The sequence below is a fragment of the Rhinatrema bivittatum genome, chromosome 8, assembly GCF_901001135.1.
Source record: "Rhinatrema bivittatum chromosome 8, aRhiBiv1.1, whole genome shotgun sequence".
In the NCBI taxonomy this organism is placed as follows: Eukaryota; Metazoa; Chordata; class Amphibia; order Gymnophiona; family Rhinatrematidae; genus Rhinatrema; species Rhinatrema bivittatum.
Window position 1 is genome coordinate 137,540,368 of NC_042622.1, and position 17,469 is coordinate 137,557,836.

A 17,469-nucleotide genomic window follows, 5' to 3' on the forward strand; every position below is an offset into this window, starting at 1 on the left:
GTGGGTGATGTCATTTGACTGCACTAAATGGACCCTTCTATCTTAGCTCGTAGAGCTGTTGCTCTACTGAGCATATGCGGTAGTTCCTGTGGGCTCCTTAGTCTTTTTTTCATCCAAACACAGCACAGATGTGTACCCTTTACTTTATTTTTGAACGTAGGACACTGAATAACAAAGTACAGATGAGCACAAGATACAGAAACATAAAAATGGCCCAATCAGCAGTGTAGATGAAAAAAATAAAGACATTTGTCAATCAAAGTAAGGTGAGTGTATGCCATGCCCAATAAGGACTCCAGATCTTATCTTATCTTTCAACATTCTCTTTACGTAGGTAAGTAATTTTCTCCATGGACGGAGACATTCACTCGCATAGTTTTTCAGTGTTCCAAACTTCAAGGCCCTGCTGTGGGTTTCCTTGAACCTGGGCCACAGTCTCTGTAGATTCATTTACTTAGCTCCCATACTTCTTTTCTCCAATCTCCATGCCTTTTCTTGTACTTCTGTATGCATTCCCATTGTCTGCTTCAATGGTGCAGTCAGTGGCTCCTGTGGTGCTTCGCCAGGCCTCCCTATAACGTCATCCTCAGGGCACTCTCTCTGGTATTATCCTGGATGACCTTGGCTGAGCTGACCTTATATGTCTGAGTTTGTGTTCCTAGGTGGAGCATCATTAATCAGGTGACTCACAAGGCTGCTGTGCTTCCTCTGCTTCCAGGTGTCCCGAGCCCTCCTCTGGCTTTACTTCTGCTAAGTTGTCGATTGAGAGCAGGTCCTGCTTCTACCTTTTTCCTGGTACAAGCCCAGGCAGTCTGGCTCTCTTGCAGTTGCCTCTTTCCTTCTGGAGGGTTTGAATTCAGTCCTGCATTTTGGCTCTAGTGCAAACGAGTCTGGCTTGTGTTTAGAGGGCCTGGCCCTACTTAGTCTTTCCTTTCTTATAAACAGGAAAAAAAAAAAGGAAAGAAAATAAAACCAGCTTGTTCAGCACTAACTCATTTTATATACCATCTATCCAGTTGGAACTACCTTCTTTAGACCATTATAAATTTAAACTTTCAAGTTACCGCTGCACATTTCTTAAATGTGCCTCTTTGGCCTGTGCCTTCCCTAGGGCCCGACTTCTCTCAACACAGAAACCCCCCCCCCCCCCCCCCCCCCAAAAAAAAAACCCCTTCCTTTCTGTTCTTAGGTATGGATCTCTGGCTGTGCCTTGCTTAGTGCAGAAAATCCCAAAACTGACACTAACTTAACTGACTTAACTTCTCCCAACTCCACCCGCCCGACCTCTCACTCCTGCCACCACACCTTTCAGTTCCCCCTGCCCTGTCATCCTCCTTTCGCCCAACCCACCCCCATCCCCTCTCCCCACCCAGCCACCCTTAGATCCCTGGGCCACCCGGCCTCCACCTTCTCCCCCTGTACTCCTCTCTCCCTCTACACCCTCAGTTTCCCATTAATTAAGTTATATCCTAGTGAATACCGCCGCCCAATCAATATGGCCGGTTTTCCAATACTTCCGTAGTACTTCTTAAGTTAACAGTACCTGTACATATTCCTACTGTACATAGTCTCCCTCTTCTCTATTTTATCTTTGTTTTATATTTCATCTAGATATGCCTTCTCCCCTCCCTCCCTACGACCCTCCTCCCCCCTTCTGCTATTGCTCCATTTTGGTTCTTTTTGTATTCTGATTTTTGTTTCTGCTAGCAATGTTATCTTGTTATATTATATTATTATTGTGTTATATTGTTTTATATTGTTATATTGTTTTATTGTATTTCCCGCCTGAGTTCTTTGTAAACCGGCATGATGTGTTTCACGAATGTCGGTAAATAAAAGTTAATAAATAAATAAATATATGTAAGATAGCATGCATGGTCTGTGGACTTGCTAAAGGACAGTCATGCCAGACTGTAGCCCTCTCTTTTATTCTTCACAGCAAAATAACATAATATAATCTGCGCACCTTGCAGTACTTCCAGCAAACAATATTAGTAGGTCTGTTCTATTATTTGGAGCTGCCTTCTCCACCTTCCCAGGGCCTTTTCATTCCTTCTCTGTGCCTAAGATCTTATTCCAGCTCTCAGGAACTTTCCCTCTGAGCTGCCTGACTAAGGTTTTTAAGGTGGACCAGGATAGATGCCTGGTTCAGCCCTGTTTAAGGAGGGTTTTCAGGGACACTCTTTCACAGGGCCAGCACAACCCAAATGACACCCCCTCCCCCCCCCCAACACACACCTGATATATAAATAAATAAATGTAAAAATAAATACATGCAGGCCCCCCTCTTCCTTTCTCAACTCTGTCCGTTTGTTAAAAAAAAAAAAAATCTCCCCATCCTAGCCAGACCCTTCCTTGTCATTCACTATGCCTGGTGGCCTAAAGAGGCTCAAGAGTGCCCCACAGTGCCTTGCGCCATCTGTGTTAAAATGGTGCCAGTCAGCTATATTGAAACTTATGCCCCTATCACTTTCATTGAAATAACATAGCTTGCAATTTTTCAAGAAAACGCTTTTTATGGCATTGCCTAGTAATAAGCTACTTTGCATGCATTTGCAGAGTATTTGCATTCAAAACAGCTCATTGCCATTTCTGCATTGTCAGGGATAAAATAACACAATGTATATATATTACTGCTATTGCAAGGCATTTACTGCATGGTAAATGACTGATTGGCTTGATAAATAACCACCTTAGATTGCAAGCCCTCTAGGGAAGAGAAATATGTACCTGAATATAACTCTCCTTGTGTTACCAGTGAAAAGGCATGAACTAAATCTAAGCAAAAAAAAAAAAAGAGAGAGAGAATGCACTTGGGCCACAAGAATGAGTAAGTACAATATACTGTAAGGGCAATATTGGCTAATAGTAGTCAGAAAAAAGACCTTGGCATATGAATTGATGATGCATTTGAATGCATTTGCAAAATGAAATAATAGCAGCCAAAACTAGACCCAAGGGTGGAAGCTTGGGATACAGATGTTGTTTTTATATTGTATAAAGTCCTTATTGGACCATATCTGGAGTATGGGGTTCAATTTTGGATGCCCATTTTTAATATCAAAATGTTAGAAAAATACTAAAGTGTGTTGTTGTTGTTATGACAATATATGTTCGCCCTATTGGGCTTATAGAAGGACTTTACTAATATAACGAAGGAAACATCGCTGTCACTGACAAACGTAATGTATTGACTTGCAGTGTCTTGGTATAACTACATAATGTGTCTGGTACACGCATACTGTGATATTAGTTCGGGTCCACCAGGGGAGGGCAAGGGGATTGTCATTGTTCTTTTATTCACATGTCATAATTCTGATCTTTGTATCGTTAAAGTTATTAAATAAAATTTGGAAAAAAAAAGAAAAATACTAAATTGGTCACTATGCTATTAAAGGGCAGATGAGAAGTTATAAATACTAACTTTTTGTTCCAACTGAGGCTATTTTCCTTAGATGAATTGATTGAGACTGATTTAAGTACACAACATTAGTATACCACTGGAACCTAGAGGAATCCTGTTGTAACCTTTTTACTCAGAAGCAGCAAACAGATCAGGAGAAGTCTCTAAGGAGAGAGTTCAGAACATTTTGCTACAGTACTAAGTAAATTTGAGTAAATTGGACAAGGCTTTGGAGAATAGAGTGGCCTGTGGGTATCAAGAGGACCAGGGGAATTGGGGTGTGCTGATCGCCATGTTTTGGAGTGGAAACATAAGAAATTGCCATACTAGGTCAGACTGAGGGTCCATCAAGCCCAGCATTCTGTTTCCAAGTTACAAGGCACCCTGCAAGTAACCAAACAGTAAAGTCCCATGTTACTAATGCCGGTAATAAGTAGTGGTTATTCATTAAGTCAACCTGATCAATAGCAGTTTATGGACATCATCTCCAGGAACTTGTCCAAACTTTTTTTAAACCCAGCTACACTAACTGCCTTAACTACATCGTCTGGCAATGAATTCCAAAGTTTAATTGTGTGTTGAATGTGAGAATTTTTTCCGATTTGTTTTAAATGTACTAATTTCTAATTCCATGGAGTGTCCCCTAGTCCTTGAATTATCTGAAAGAGCAACTAACATTTACCCATTCTAGTCCTCTCATTATTTTATAGACCTCTGTTACGATTGGCAGTTTGCACGTTGGCCCCGTGAGCTGCCTCACTCACCCTCAATGCCAGTTGAGCACTCTGGCGGCAGGGATGCCATTGGCAAACAGCCACTGCCATTCCCCTTCTCCTGCTTGGGGCTTTTCTAGGCATGCATACATGGCGCGCCTGGAATTTTAAAGGAGCCGTGGCGTGAAAAGTCCAGCGGCACCCTTTGATGATGTCACTGCCCTTCTGTATTTAAAGCTCCTTGACATGCAGCCCCAACGCCTCAGCAAAAGTCCCCTGGTGTCTTTGTGTGTCCCAGTGTGTGTTGCTGGTTTCTATGTCTTGCCTCTTGTCTTTCTGTATCCTGTTTCTTGTCTTGCCTGTACTTTGTATCTTATCTTTGTCTTGTCTTTCCCTCCTCGGCCTGACTTCCTGGATCCTGACCCAGGCTTGGATTCCAACTTTCCTTGACTGCTGTCAAAGGCTTTGTAAAACAGCCTTTAAAGCTTTCAATGTTTTCAATTTTAAAATTGCTGACTTTGCAGCCAACTTAACTTGAGGTTGGAGGGTAGGTTTGGAATCCAGCAATAATTCCAAATTTCTAGTTCCAGTTGTATTTCCAAAATATCTCCTTCATAAGTAACCTGTGTACATACTTGTGGTAAAGATTTACCAATCTACAATAGCTTTGCTTTATTTATTTATTTGAAAACTTTTCTATACCGTTGCTAAGTTAAATACTATTGCAACAGTTTACATGTAGGCACATATTTAATGTAGGTGAAAGTGTACTATAGTACATTCTAACAGGTGCCGTCAAAGGTTCGGTTACAATAAATCATTAGACATAGTCATTTAGCGAAGTAGTTCAAGACCAATTGTACCAAGGTACAAGGTACGGGTAGTTTTATCACACATAGTATTATAGTTATGCTTATTGTGTAGAGTTCATATACTAATCTACTTTAAAGTCCTAAGTACTGTGTGTCTGTGCCTTTCTGTCTTTTCCTGAATAATTTCTCTCTATTCTCTCATCTCTTTGTAAAATGCTTGTTTAAAAAGCCATGTTTTTAAACTTTTCTTGAATGCCTTGAGATCACTTTGTAGTCTGATCTCTGGAGGCATTGTGTTCCAGATTATGGGTCCTGCTAGTGATAGGGCTCTTTCTCTCACTTGGGTCAGTCTTGCTGTTTTAACTGATGGAATGGTTAAGAGTGCTTTATTTGCTGATCTGAAGTTCCTGTGTGGAGTGTGTACCCGTAATGCTGTGTTTAACCACTCTGATTTCTCATCATAAATTAGTTTGTGAATGATACATAGGGTTTTGTATTTAATTCTGTGTTCAATTGGTAGCCAATGTAACTCTGCTAGGGTTTCAGTTATATGGTCCCTCCTTCTTTTTCCGGTTAGTATTCTAGCTGCTGTGTTCTGAAGTATTTGCAGTGGTCTTAATGTCGTATTAGGTAGTCCTAGCATAAGGGCTATATTTAAAGACAATCCTTGGAAAACCAACACATTTCTGATGCCATGCAAACAATTTGACAAAAAAGAAAAATGAATAGAGCCCCAGTTTTGTTTGGAATAAAAATGTGTACATCAACCCCCCAGTTGGTGCGTAGTAAACATTAAATAGCACCGAAGAGAGGGTTGAGCCCTGAAGCAACTTCTAGTGCAAGATTTATCAAAGATGAAAAATTCTGACCAACTGTACCCTCTGTTTTCTCATAAGAGCATAAGATATGCCAAAGGATCAACAAGCCCAATATCCTTCTTCCAAAAATGGCCAATCCAAGTCACAAGTACTTGGCAAATACCCAAACATTAAACAGATCCCATATTACTAATGCCGGCAACAAGCAGTGGCTATTTCCAGTTAATAGCAGTTTCTGCACTTCTCCAGGAACTTATTCAAACCTTTTTTAAACCCTGCTACACTAACTGCCTTAACCACATTTTCTGGCAGTGAATTACAGAGCTTAATTATGCATTGAGTGAGAGAGAATTTTCTCCATTGTTTTAAACGAGCTACTTGCTAACTTTATGGAGTGCCTCCTAGTCCTTATACTATCCGAAAGAGCAAGTAACTGATTCACATTTACCCATTCAAGTCCTTTCATGAATATGTAGATCTCTATCATATCATATATCTCCCATCAGCTGTCTTTTCTTCAAGATGAACAGCACTAACCTCTTAAGCCTTTCCTCATAGGGAAGCCATTTCTTGCCCTTTATGGATTTGGTCACCCTTCACTGTACTTTTTCCAGTGCAACTATATCTTTTGAGATGCAGTGACTAGAATTACACACGGTATTCAAAGTGCAGTCTCACAATGGAGTGATACAGAGGCATTATGACATCACACCACCTCACTGGCCCCCACTATGTTCACCCCTCTTCCAAGCAAACCTAGAAAACGATATGGTTCATCAAGCTGAACAAAACGTTACCACAGCCCTCCACATGAACTTTGTCCTATAAGATCCTAGCAACCCTCTTAAACTGTAACATTAACAGCAAATATGTACAACTAACCCAATACTGCATTAACTGTTATTCTGTCTTTAATGTATATGTTTTCTCACAGGTCAAGCGGGATGGTAGTCCTCACGTATGGGTGACATCACAGGATGGAGCCCAATCACGGAACACTTTTGTCAAAGTTTCCAGAACTTTGACTGGCACCTACTAGGCATGCCCAGGATGGCACTAACCCTGCAACCAGCAGGGGTCCCCCTTCAGTCTTCTTTTTTCCACGCAGCAGTAGCCACGCGACTTAAGAGCTCAACAGAGATTCCTGTCAGGAGCTCACGGAATTATTATACAACTTTCTCCGGTAAGTTTTTTACCCGATTCTGGTCGATTCCTGTCTAGTTTGGCCTTCACGGCCTACTGGCCGTCGACCGCGGCTAAATTTCTTCACAGGCCATGGCGTCGGGGTTCCGTCGATGCCCGGACTGCACCCGCACAATGTCCATTACTGACCCTCACCAGGTATGTGTAATGTGTCTGGGTAGCGAGCATGATGTCCTTACTTGCACCAAATGTGCCCTCATGACACCTAAAGGTCGCAAGGCTAGAATGGAGAAAATGGAACTTCTCTTTCGGTCAAAAACCCCGACGCCGTCCATAGCATCGACGTCATCTGAACCGACACTGTCTATGTCGCACCATCATCTGGCACCAGCCGGTGTCCAACCAGCATCGACGACTCCCCCTCATGAAAAGGACAGAGGTGACTGTCGAGAAAAGCATCAACATCTCAGGTCTCAGACTGTCGATGCAGGCAAAGCTTCGATGTCGTCATCGTCTGAACCTCCATTGAAGAAAGCCTGTCCAGAAAAGGCACCGTCCCTATCTGGTTCAGGTAGTCAACCTATCTGAGTCAACCTTCACCGGGACCAGTGATAGGAGCCGCGATTCCACCTCCAACGGTGGTCCCTCCGGCTACGCCACCTCCTCCTCCGGCATCGGGGCTCCATGTTCCAGGTTTCCGGGAGGAACTGGATCAGATGATTCAGGAGGCCGTCAGCAGAGCGATGCAATGCTTCAAGGTTCCATTGATACCGGTACCGATGTCTGAACCGGTAGCCGATCCCATTCCAGCAGCGCTAGCACCGTTACTCATGAGAATGGAAGCACTGATCGCTGCTTTTCCTCCGAGGGATCCGACGACTCCAATGGACCCGGTGCCTTTCTCTCAGATTCCTCTTTCATCAACAGAAGAAGGAGAAACACCGTTCCTTCTGCCATCGGGAGTCCTTCCGATGCCTAGATCATCGGTTTCACCGATTGCATCTTTGTTACCATCTGTGCAACCATCTGTGCAACCATCAGTGCCACCGGTGACACAATCGATGCCTTGGGTGCCTCGCCTGGTACCTTCAGGTATACCAATTTTTCGTCCCTCCAAGGATACTGGGGGTGCTGGAGATGATCCCTATGATAACTGGACTGACGATTCATCCCAGGATACCGATGACTTGCCATAGCCACCCTCTCCCGCTGAAAGCAGGAAGCGTTCTCCGCCAGAGGACTTGTCCTTCATTAATTTTGTGAAGGAAATGGCTGAAGTGGTTCCTTTTCAACTTCAGACAGAACAAGATGATAGACATCAGATGATGAAGCTTCTTCAATTTTTAGATGCTTCTAAAGAACTAACATCTATTCCCATCCATGATGTCCTCCTGGATCTTCTCAAAAGAAATTGGGAACATCCTGGTTCTGTGGCACCAGTCAATCGGAAAGCTGACACTATATTCCTAGTCCAGTCAACTCCTGGTTTCCAGAAGCCCCAATTGGACAACCATTCAGTGGTTGAATCAGCCCAAAAGAAAGCCTGAAGAACCAAGCCTCATTCTTCCTATCCTCCAGGAAAGGAACAAAAATTCCTGGATGCTATAGGTTGCCGTATCTTTCAAGGGGCTATGCTTATATCCCGCATCGCCTCTTATCAACTTTATATGACCCAGTACAACAGGATCCTCTTTAAACAAATATAGGACTTTGAGTCCCTACCTCAACAGTCTCAAGACCAATTGCACGCCTTAGCTCAAAAGGGTTTAGAAGCGGAAAAGCATGAGATAAGATCTGCCTGATGTTTTTGACACCGCTTCCAGGGTTTCAGCAACAGCCATTTCTGCAAGGCGATGGGCCTGGCTAAAGTCATCAGACCTACAGCCTTAGGTCCAGGATAGACTATCTGATTTGCCTTGCACTGGAGATAATCTTTTTGGTGAGCAAATACAAAAGACAGTGGCACAACTCAAGGATCACCATGAGACTCTTCGCCAACTCTCCTTGATACCTTCTGAATATCCTGCTAAGCAAACATTCAGAAAGGAGCCCAAGAAATCCTTTTACTGCCAAAGGAAATCTTATCCTCCTTCGTCCAAAGGTCGCTCTACTAAGCCTTACCAGAAAGGCCAGTCCAGGCAAAAGCTGCAAACAACTCCTCAACCAGGTCCAGCATCTGGTTTTTGACTTTTTTTCTAGAGAGCAGCATTCAGACTCCACTAAAGCATGTACTAGTGGGAGGCAGATTGTGCCACTTCAGCCACATCTGGCACTCAGTCACCACAGACCAGTGGGTGCTCACCATAATAACTCAAGGTTATCATCTCAACTTTCTTGCCATTCCACCGGGCTCTCCACCTTGGCTGACGTGGGGAACATCAGACCATTCACCGCTCCTGGAACAGGAGATTTCCCTCCTCCTCCAGTCCAGAGCAATAGAACCAATGCCCTACTCCCAGAAGGGCCTCGGATTCTACTCTCGGTATTTTCTAATCCCAAAAAAGTCAGGTGGCGTTCGCCCGATACTAGATCTTCGGGCCTTAAACAAGTTCCTCCAAAGAGAAAAGTTCAAGATGGTGACCTTGGGTTCCCTCCTCCCCCTACTACAAAGGGGAGACTGGCTCTGCTCTCTAGACCTCCAGGACGCTTACACATATATCACAATAACTCCGTCTCATCGCAGATTTCTGCGACTCCTTGTAGGCCCAAAGCACTACCAATATCAAGTGCTACAATTCGGCCTAGCCTCTGCTCCACGAGTCTTCACCAAGTGCTTCGTAGTAGTAGCAGCGTTCCTCAGGACTCAAGGTGTCCACGTCTACCCCTATCTCGATGATTGGTTGATCAGGGCTCCCACACAGCAAGCTGTTCTGATGTCCCTACGTCTCACCTTGCACACCCTGATCTCTCTGGGGTTTCTCATCAATTATCCAAAGTCCAGCTTGGTCCCATCGCAAACCCTGTCGTTCATAGGAGCAGACTTGGACACCCTCAAGGCGAAGGCATTTCTTCCTCGAGAACAAGCTCTCATCTCTCTCGCCCATCAGCTGCAGTCTCGACAACGCTCCATTGCACGTCACTTTCTAGTCCTGCTAGGACACATGGCGTCCCCAATACACGTCACTCCCATGGCTCGTCTTGCCATGAGGATCCTACAGTGGACTCTAAGGTCACATGGATTCAATCATCTCAACCACTATCAGCTGTTGTCCACATAACCAACCCACTTCGTCTGTCTCTAGCTTGGTGGAAGAATCAGGCCAATCTCCTTCAAGGCCTTCCTTTTCAAGCTCCAGATCCTCAAATAACCCTTACAACAGACTCCTCCAACACCGGTTGGGGAGCACACGTTGCCAATTTACAAACTCAAGGGTCTTGGTCTCCAGAGGAAGCCAAACACCAGATCAATTTCCTGGATCTACGAGCAATCAAATATGCTCTGAGTATTTCAGGATCGCCTCCCCGACCAGGTCATCCTGATTCAAATGGACAACCAGGTGGCCATGTGGTACATCAACAAACAAGGAGGAACAGGCTCCCGCCTCCTGTGTCAGGAGGCTGCACAGATATGGGCGGAGGCCCTCTCCCACTCGATGTACCTCAGGGCCACCTACTTGCCGGGAGTGGACAATGTGTTGGCAGACAAGTTGAGTGTCACCTTTTGACCACACGAGTGGTCTCTCAACCCCACAGTAGCAGACTCGATATTCCAACATTGGGGTTACCCTCACATAGACCTCTTTACGTCACCTCAAAACCGCAAAGTAGAGAACTATTGCTCTCTCACTCGCAGCCAACACTCACAGCCAAGAGATGCGTTCTCCCTTTCATGGGATGCCGGTCTCCTATATGCATTCCCTCCACTTTCACTTCTCTCGAAGACTCTCGTGAAGCTACATCAGGACAAGGGAAGCATGATCCTGATAGCACCTCACTGGCCATGTCAATTGTGGTTTCCGATTCTTCAGGACCTCTTCATTCGCAGGCACATTCCCCTGGGGAAGGACCCGCTTCTGATCACGCAGAACAACAGGTGCCTACGCCACCCCAATCTTCAGGCCTTGTCCCTAACGACCTGGATGTTGAAAGGTTAATCCTGCAGCCTCTCAACCTTTCGGAGCCAGTTTCTCGTGTCCTGATTGCTTCACGGAAGTCTTCCACGAGAAAATCTTATCTTTACAAATGGAACAGGTTTAAATCATGGTGTTCTCAGTCCCTTGATCCCTTTACCTGTTCCACTACGAAGTTTCTAGACTATCTTTGGCACTTGTCAGAATCAGGTCTAAAAACTTCCTCCATCAGAATGCATGTCAGTGTGGTGGCTGCCTTCCATAAAGGTGTCGGGGATGTTCCTATTTCGGTGCAACCCCTCATAACACATTTTCTGAAAGGCTTCACCTTAAGCCTCCACTGCGTCCTCCGGCCCCTTCTTGGGATCTCAGTCTGGTTTTGGGTCGGCTCATGAAACCACCATTCGAGCCTCTCCAATCCTGTGATCTTCGCTTTCTCACATGGAAAGTGATATTCCTATTGGCTATAACATCTGCTCGCAGAGTTAGTGAGTTACAGGCCCTAGTTACCTATCCGCCTTACACAAAACTTCTGCATGACCGGGCCGTACTCCGCCCTCACCCGAAGTTCTTGCCTAAGGTAGTTTCGGAGTTTCACATTAATCAATCCATTTTACTACCCACCTTCTTTCCCAGGCCCCATTGCAATCCAGGAGAGCAGGCTCTGCATACCCTCGACTGCAAACGGGCTCTAGCATTCTACCTAGACCATACAGCTGCCCACAGGCAAAGTACTCAATTGTTTGTTTCCTTTGCTTCCATCAGATTGGGTCAATCGGTGGGTAAGCAGATTATCTCCTCCTGGCTAGTGGACTGCATTTCCTTTTGCTATCAGCAAGCAGGCATTCCACTTCAGGACCGTGTTAAAGCACACTCGGTCAGGGCCATGGCAACTTCTGTAGCGCACCTTTGCTCAGTGCCGCTTCCTGATATTTGTAGGGCTGCTACCTGGAGTTCTCTCCATACCTTTACAGCCCATTATTGTCTAGACAAGGCTGGAAGACAAGATTCCATCTTTGGCCAATCTGTCTTGTGCAACCTTTTTGCCACTTGATGTACCAACACCCTTCCGCCTACCCGTTAGGGTTCAGGATGCCCTCTACCAAATTCCACCCCAGTTGTTGTGCCTGTTGCACTTCTTTGGGTACGTTTGTTGCATGTTCGGACATCCTCAGCTCTGTACTCACCCATACGTGAGGACTACCATCCTGCTTGACCTGTGAGAAAGCAAAATGTTTCTTACCTGTAACAGGTGTTCTCACAGGACAGCAGGATGTTAGTCCTCACGAAACCCACCCGCCACCCCGCGGTGTTGGGTTCGTTACGTTTTCTTATTTTTATTTTTGGCACTTTAGCTTTCAAACAAGACTGAAGGGGAACCCCTGCTGGTTGCAGGGTTAGTGCCATCCTGGGCATGCCCAGTAGGTGCCAGTCAAAGTTCTAGAAACTTTGACAAAAGTGTTCTATGATTGGGCTCCATCCTGTGATGTCACCCATACATGAGGACTAACATCCTGCTGTCCTGTGAGAACACCTGTTACAGGTAAGCAACATTTTGCTAACTCCTTAACTAACGGATCCCATCGAAAATTGTAAACGGTTGTGATGGCAAAATCGAACGACGGTATATAAAACTCGATAAATAAAATAAATTTGTCATTCCATTCCTAATAATTTCTAACATTGTTTGCTTTTTTGACCACTACAGCACACTGAGCTGATGGTTTCAATGTAATATCAACAATGACACTCGGATCTTTTTCCTGGATGATAGGTTCCATATTGGGAGTTAACATCATGTAACCACAACATAGGTTATTTTTACCTATATGCATCACCTTGCACTTGCCCACATTATATTTCATCTGCCATATGGACGCCAATCTTCCAGTCTCGCAAGGTCCTCCTGCAATTTATCACAATCCTCTTGTAATTTAATTACTCTGAATAATGTTATCTGCAAATTTGATAACCTCTCTTGTTATATCCCTTCCAATTCATTTATAGATATATTAAAAAGTACTGATCCAAGTTCAGATCCCTGAGTCACTCCACTATTTACTTTTTTCCACTGTGAAAGTAGACCATTTAATCCTACTTTTTCCTTTCTTTTAACCTCTTCTTTGAAGTCCACAAAAGGACATTGCCTCCTATCCCATAACTTTTTCACCCTATCGAGAAAGACTTAAACCACTCAAGCAAGACATTCACCATTCCTTTCCTAATAATTCCTAACATTCTGTTTGCTTTTTTTTTTACCTCTGCAGCACACGGAGCCTGTGATTTCAATGCCTAGATCTTTTTCTTGGTGGTAACTCTTAAAATGGAACCTAACATCATGTAACTACAGTGTGGGTTACTTTTCCCTATGTGCATCACTTTGCACTTGTGTTTGCAGTTGACTGTCTACAAATAAAACCAACTGGTTGTCTTCCTGAGACCTGCAGATAGAGCTGTTAGTTAGGCAGCTCTGTAACCAAGCAGGATGAGAAAACTCACTTGGACTGGTCCCACCCACAGTTATTCCTGTATCTAATTCTGTATTAAATATATGTATTTTGGCATTAATTCAAATATTGAACACATGCAAAAAAAATGTACACTTAATTCTGGACAAGCAGGATGGTAGTCCTCACAGATGGGTGACATCATCAGATAGAGCTCAGCACTGAAAGCTTTTGTCAAAGTTTCTAGAACTTTGATTGGCACACTGAGCAAGCCCAACATGCTGCTATCTGCATCCACCACGAGATCCTCCTTCAGTATCTTTTTTTTTTTTCCCACGGTGATAGTTGCCTCACGGTTTTTGGAGCTCTGCTCACAAATCTCTTTTCTGCTTAAAAACAGCATTTTATGCCTGTCCTGCATCAGGTCCCCCTTCTTCGGTCAGTTCTTTCTCCGGCGCGGTAGGTATTTTTCTTTTTACTGCCTTCTTTCCGGTCAATTCCTGGCATGTTGCTCCCAGGTGGCCGCTGGCCATTGACCGTTCGCTGGCTTACTTTTATGGTGTCCGGTTTTCGTTGGTGCCCCCAGTGCCTGCGGACCATGTCCATTATGGATCCGCATGAGGTCTGCATCCTCTGCCTGGGGGCATCGCACGACGTCCGAGGGTGTCGGCTATGCGATTTAGATGAAACCAGTATTAAATATTGAAGTACTTCTTGTGTATATCCATTTTCATTGTTGTAATGCCATCCCTCTCTTTTGGAGATGCAACAAGTGTTAATAAACAAAATTGTGCTGTACTCTAGCTTTTTGCTAGGATTAATGTGGAAACTCATGAACAAGTCCATGGACTCCTGAAGCAGCTTCCTTTCAGTTCTTTCAGTGGCGAACTGTAGACATTATATAATTGGCCAGGAAAGGTACAGTATACACAAGAATAGAAGTAATCCAATCCACCCTACACCACATGAAACAAACTCCCATGACATTGATTTGAAATAAAGTGGCTAGGCAGTTTTTGAAGACTGACGGGGGAATATAGGAACTGATGTGGCAATCAACTAGTAACAGCTTATCCAAAAATATTTGGTACATAATACTTACTCCACAATCTTTAACACAATAAATTGATTTTTTTCTGTTTGTTTATAGGGCACCCATGAGGAGAGCTGCCCATACATGCTGATACCATGCCCGTCTTGTAAAACAATGATCAAACTGAATGATACGGAGCACCACAATGAGCGGGAGTGCCCAGAGAGAAAGCTGAACTGCAAATTCTGTAAAGGGGCCTTTTACTTCCCTGAAATAAAGGTATGGTGCACAGAATAAAGTATATATACCGATTTTCTTCCTGGGCAGGTATTCTGCTCCCCTGCCTCCCATCATTTGCTTCTGCACCCTTGGATTGTCCGTGGCACTCCCATCTCCAGCCTATATGTGAGCTGAGTGATCTAAAGCCATCCCCTCATTGCTGTGTGCAATGAGGGGATTGAGCCAACTGGGTGACATGTGACTCAATGTCAAATTTTAATAAAATTTTAGATTTTACACATTTGCATAGAATTGAGTTTGTAAATAAAATTTTAGAATGAACTTTGTAAAACCTTGATAAGACAGGCTAAGAGATAATTTGAAATGAAGTTGGCCTTAGAGGCAAAAACTCATAATAAACTTTTTAAAATATATCCGAAGCAGGAAACTTGCTAGGGAGTCGGTTGGTCCGTTAGGTGACCAAGGAGTTAAAGGGGCTCTTGGGGAAGATAAGGCCATTGCAGAAATACTAAAGGAGATGGAACAGCTTCCCTATGATGAAAGGCTAAATAGGTTAGGGCTGTTCAGCTTGGAGAAGAGATGGCTGAGGGGGAATATGATAGAGGTCTTTAAAATCATGAGAGGTCTAGAAGGGTAAATGTGAATCGGTTATTTACTCTTTCGGATAATAGGACTAGAGGACACTACATGAAGTTAGAAAGTAACACATTTAAAACTAATTGGAGAGAATTCTTTTTCACTCAATGCACAATTAAGCTCTGGAATTTGTTGCCAGAGGATGTGGTTAGTGCAGTTAGTGTAGCTGGGTTTAAAAAAAGATTTGGAGGAGACGTCTATTAACCGCTATTAATCAAGTTGACTTAGGGAATAGCCACTACTATTACTGGATTTAGTAGCATGGGATCTACTTAAAGATTTGGGTACTTGCCAGATACTTGCAACCTGGATTGGCCACTGTTGGAAACAGGATGCTAGGCTTGATGGCCCCTTGGTCTGAAACAGTATGGCAACTTCTTTTGTTCTTAACTTTGTACTAGGTACAAAGTAGCACACCATCTAATTTTCTTAAAATAGTGACCTGCCTATGCACTTAGCCTTCTGTAAATCCAAATTTCCCCCCCCCCCCTTTTTTTTTTCCTCCACAAATTCTTTTTATTTTGTTTAGTTGTCACTTTTTATGATGTCTTGTTTCCTAGATTTTAAAAAAGCATTTTCATATGATGACATGCTTCAGCTCTTCCTGTTCTATTTATTTTAGATGTCAGGATGCTGCTGCTGACAAATAGCACAGCACCACTCCATATCTTACATGATACATAGTGATAGGCATGACCAAGCAGGACAGGCTTTCATAATCTCTTTTGCAAAGGAAGTATTCATAAAGAAATAGAAAAATACTTTTTTGTTGATAAGCAGGCTGAATTAGCCATACTGCAGGGGTGACATCATCAAGGCAACACTAGGCAGAACTGTCTTTCAAAGCTTAAGGCTTTTGCCCTACTGGGCATGTACAGTAGATTTCGTGCAAACGAGCTTTCCATAAGTCTCCTTAGTTCTTTTTTTATCCACAGTTCACACGGAAATGGAATCTGTCTCTCTCGATTCCTCCTCCAGATTTTTCAATCGTTCTAATTTTGGCTAGCCCAAAAAAGCACTTTTCAGAGTTACCATGGCACAAAGAAAGATCTCAGACTTTAAATAATGCATTTGTGGCCACTTAATCTCTATCACAGATTGCCAAACTATTGTTCTTTATGCCTGGGCCCGGATCAAGACCAGGCCAATTGCTGTGACTGTGGGAGAATGTCCCCCAAGGCACAGAGGCAGTGAGCAAAAAAGATAGCTCGACTTCTGGCTGAAGAGACCTCATGTCAATTATCAGCTTCCTCATAGAAACATAGAAATGACGGCAGAAAAAGACCAAACGGCCCATCCAGTCTGCCCAGCAAGCTCCCACACTTATTTTCCCATACTTATCTGTTTCACCGACCACCAAGTTCAGGGCCCTTGTTGGTAACTATTTAATTAGAATTTCCTGCCACCCCCTGCCGTTGATAAAGAGAGTATTGTTGGAGTTGCATCAAAAGTGAATTATAAGGATTAATAGTTAAGGGTAATGACCGCCGCATCAAGCAAGTTACCCCAATGCTTGTTTACCCAGACTGCACAGATCAATGCCTTGTTGGATGTTGTCTGAATGTAAATCCTCTCTTCCACATTTCCCCCTGCTGTTGAAGCAGAGAGAAACGCTGTATGCGCATTCGGAGTGAAGTATCAGGCTTAATTGGTTTAGGGTAGTAACCGCCGCAATAAGCAAGCTACCCCCACGCTTATTTGTTTACCCAAACTGTGTAGTTAAGTCCTTGTTGGTTGTTGTCTGAATGCAAATCCTCTTTCCCTGTATGTACCAGAATCAGTCCATGCCAGAATCAGTCCAGACTGCTGGGTTGTGTCTCCCTTCCAGCAGAGGGAGTCGGAGAAAAAAACTGAAAAGGTACCCCTCTTAACCTGGTGTGCCACCTGCGATCCCTCAGTATTTTCTCTGACTCTCAGCAGAAGGGTTGACAGAACCTGCTGTCCTGATTTTTCAATTTCTTTAAATTTAGTTACTTTTTTTTTTTTTTTTTTACAGAGTTCTAAGGCTCTGGATACTTTAGTTAACACCTTTGGCTATAGCAAGTTGGTTGTATAAAAAAAAAAAAAAAGCTCAGTGCTTTTCACTTAGCAGGTAGAGGTAAGGCAGGGGCTGGCAGCTCTAAAAGCCTTGTTCCCAGAGGGCCATCTCTCTCT

General features: G+C 43.7%; 1 protein-coding gene across 4 annotated transcripts in view; it reads left to right on the forward strand.

Annotated features, from left to right (window-relative positions):
* The window catches only part of TRAF2 (TNF receptor associated factor 2), a 156,134-nt gene that overhangs the window by 69,468 nt on the left and 69,197 nt on the right, over positions 1 to 17,469 (forward strand). For all 4 annotated transcript variants that reach the window (XM_029611590.1, XM_029611591.1, XM_029611589.1 and 1 more), the window contains exon 5: positions 14,557 to 14,718. In XM_029611590.1, the coding sequence (XP_029467450.1) occupies positions 14,557 to 14,718 (162 nt within the window). The remainder of the gene's footprint in view (positions 1 to 14,556; positions 14,719 to 17,469) is intronic.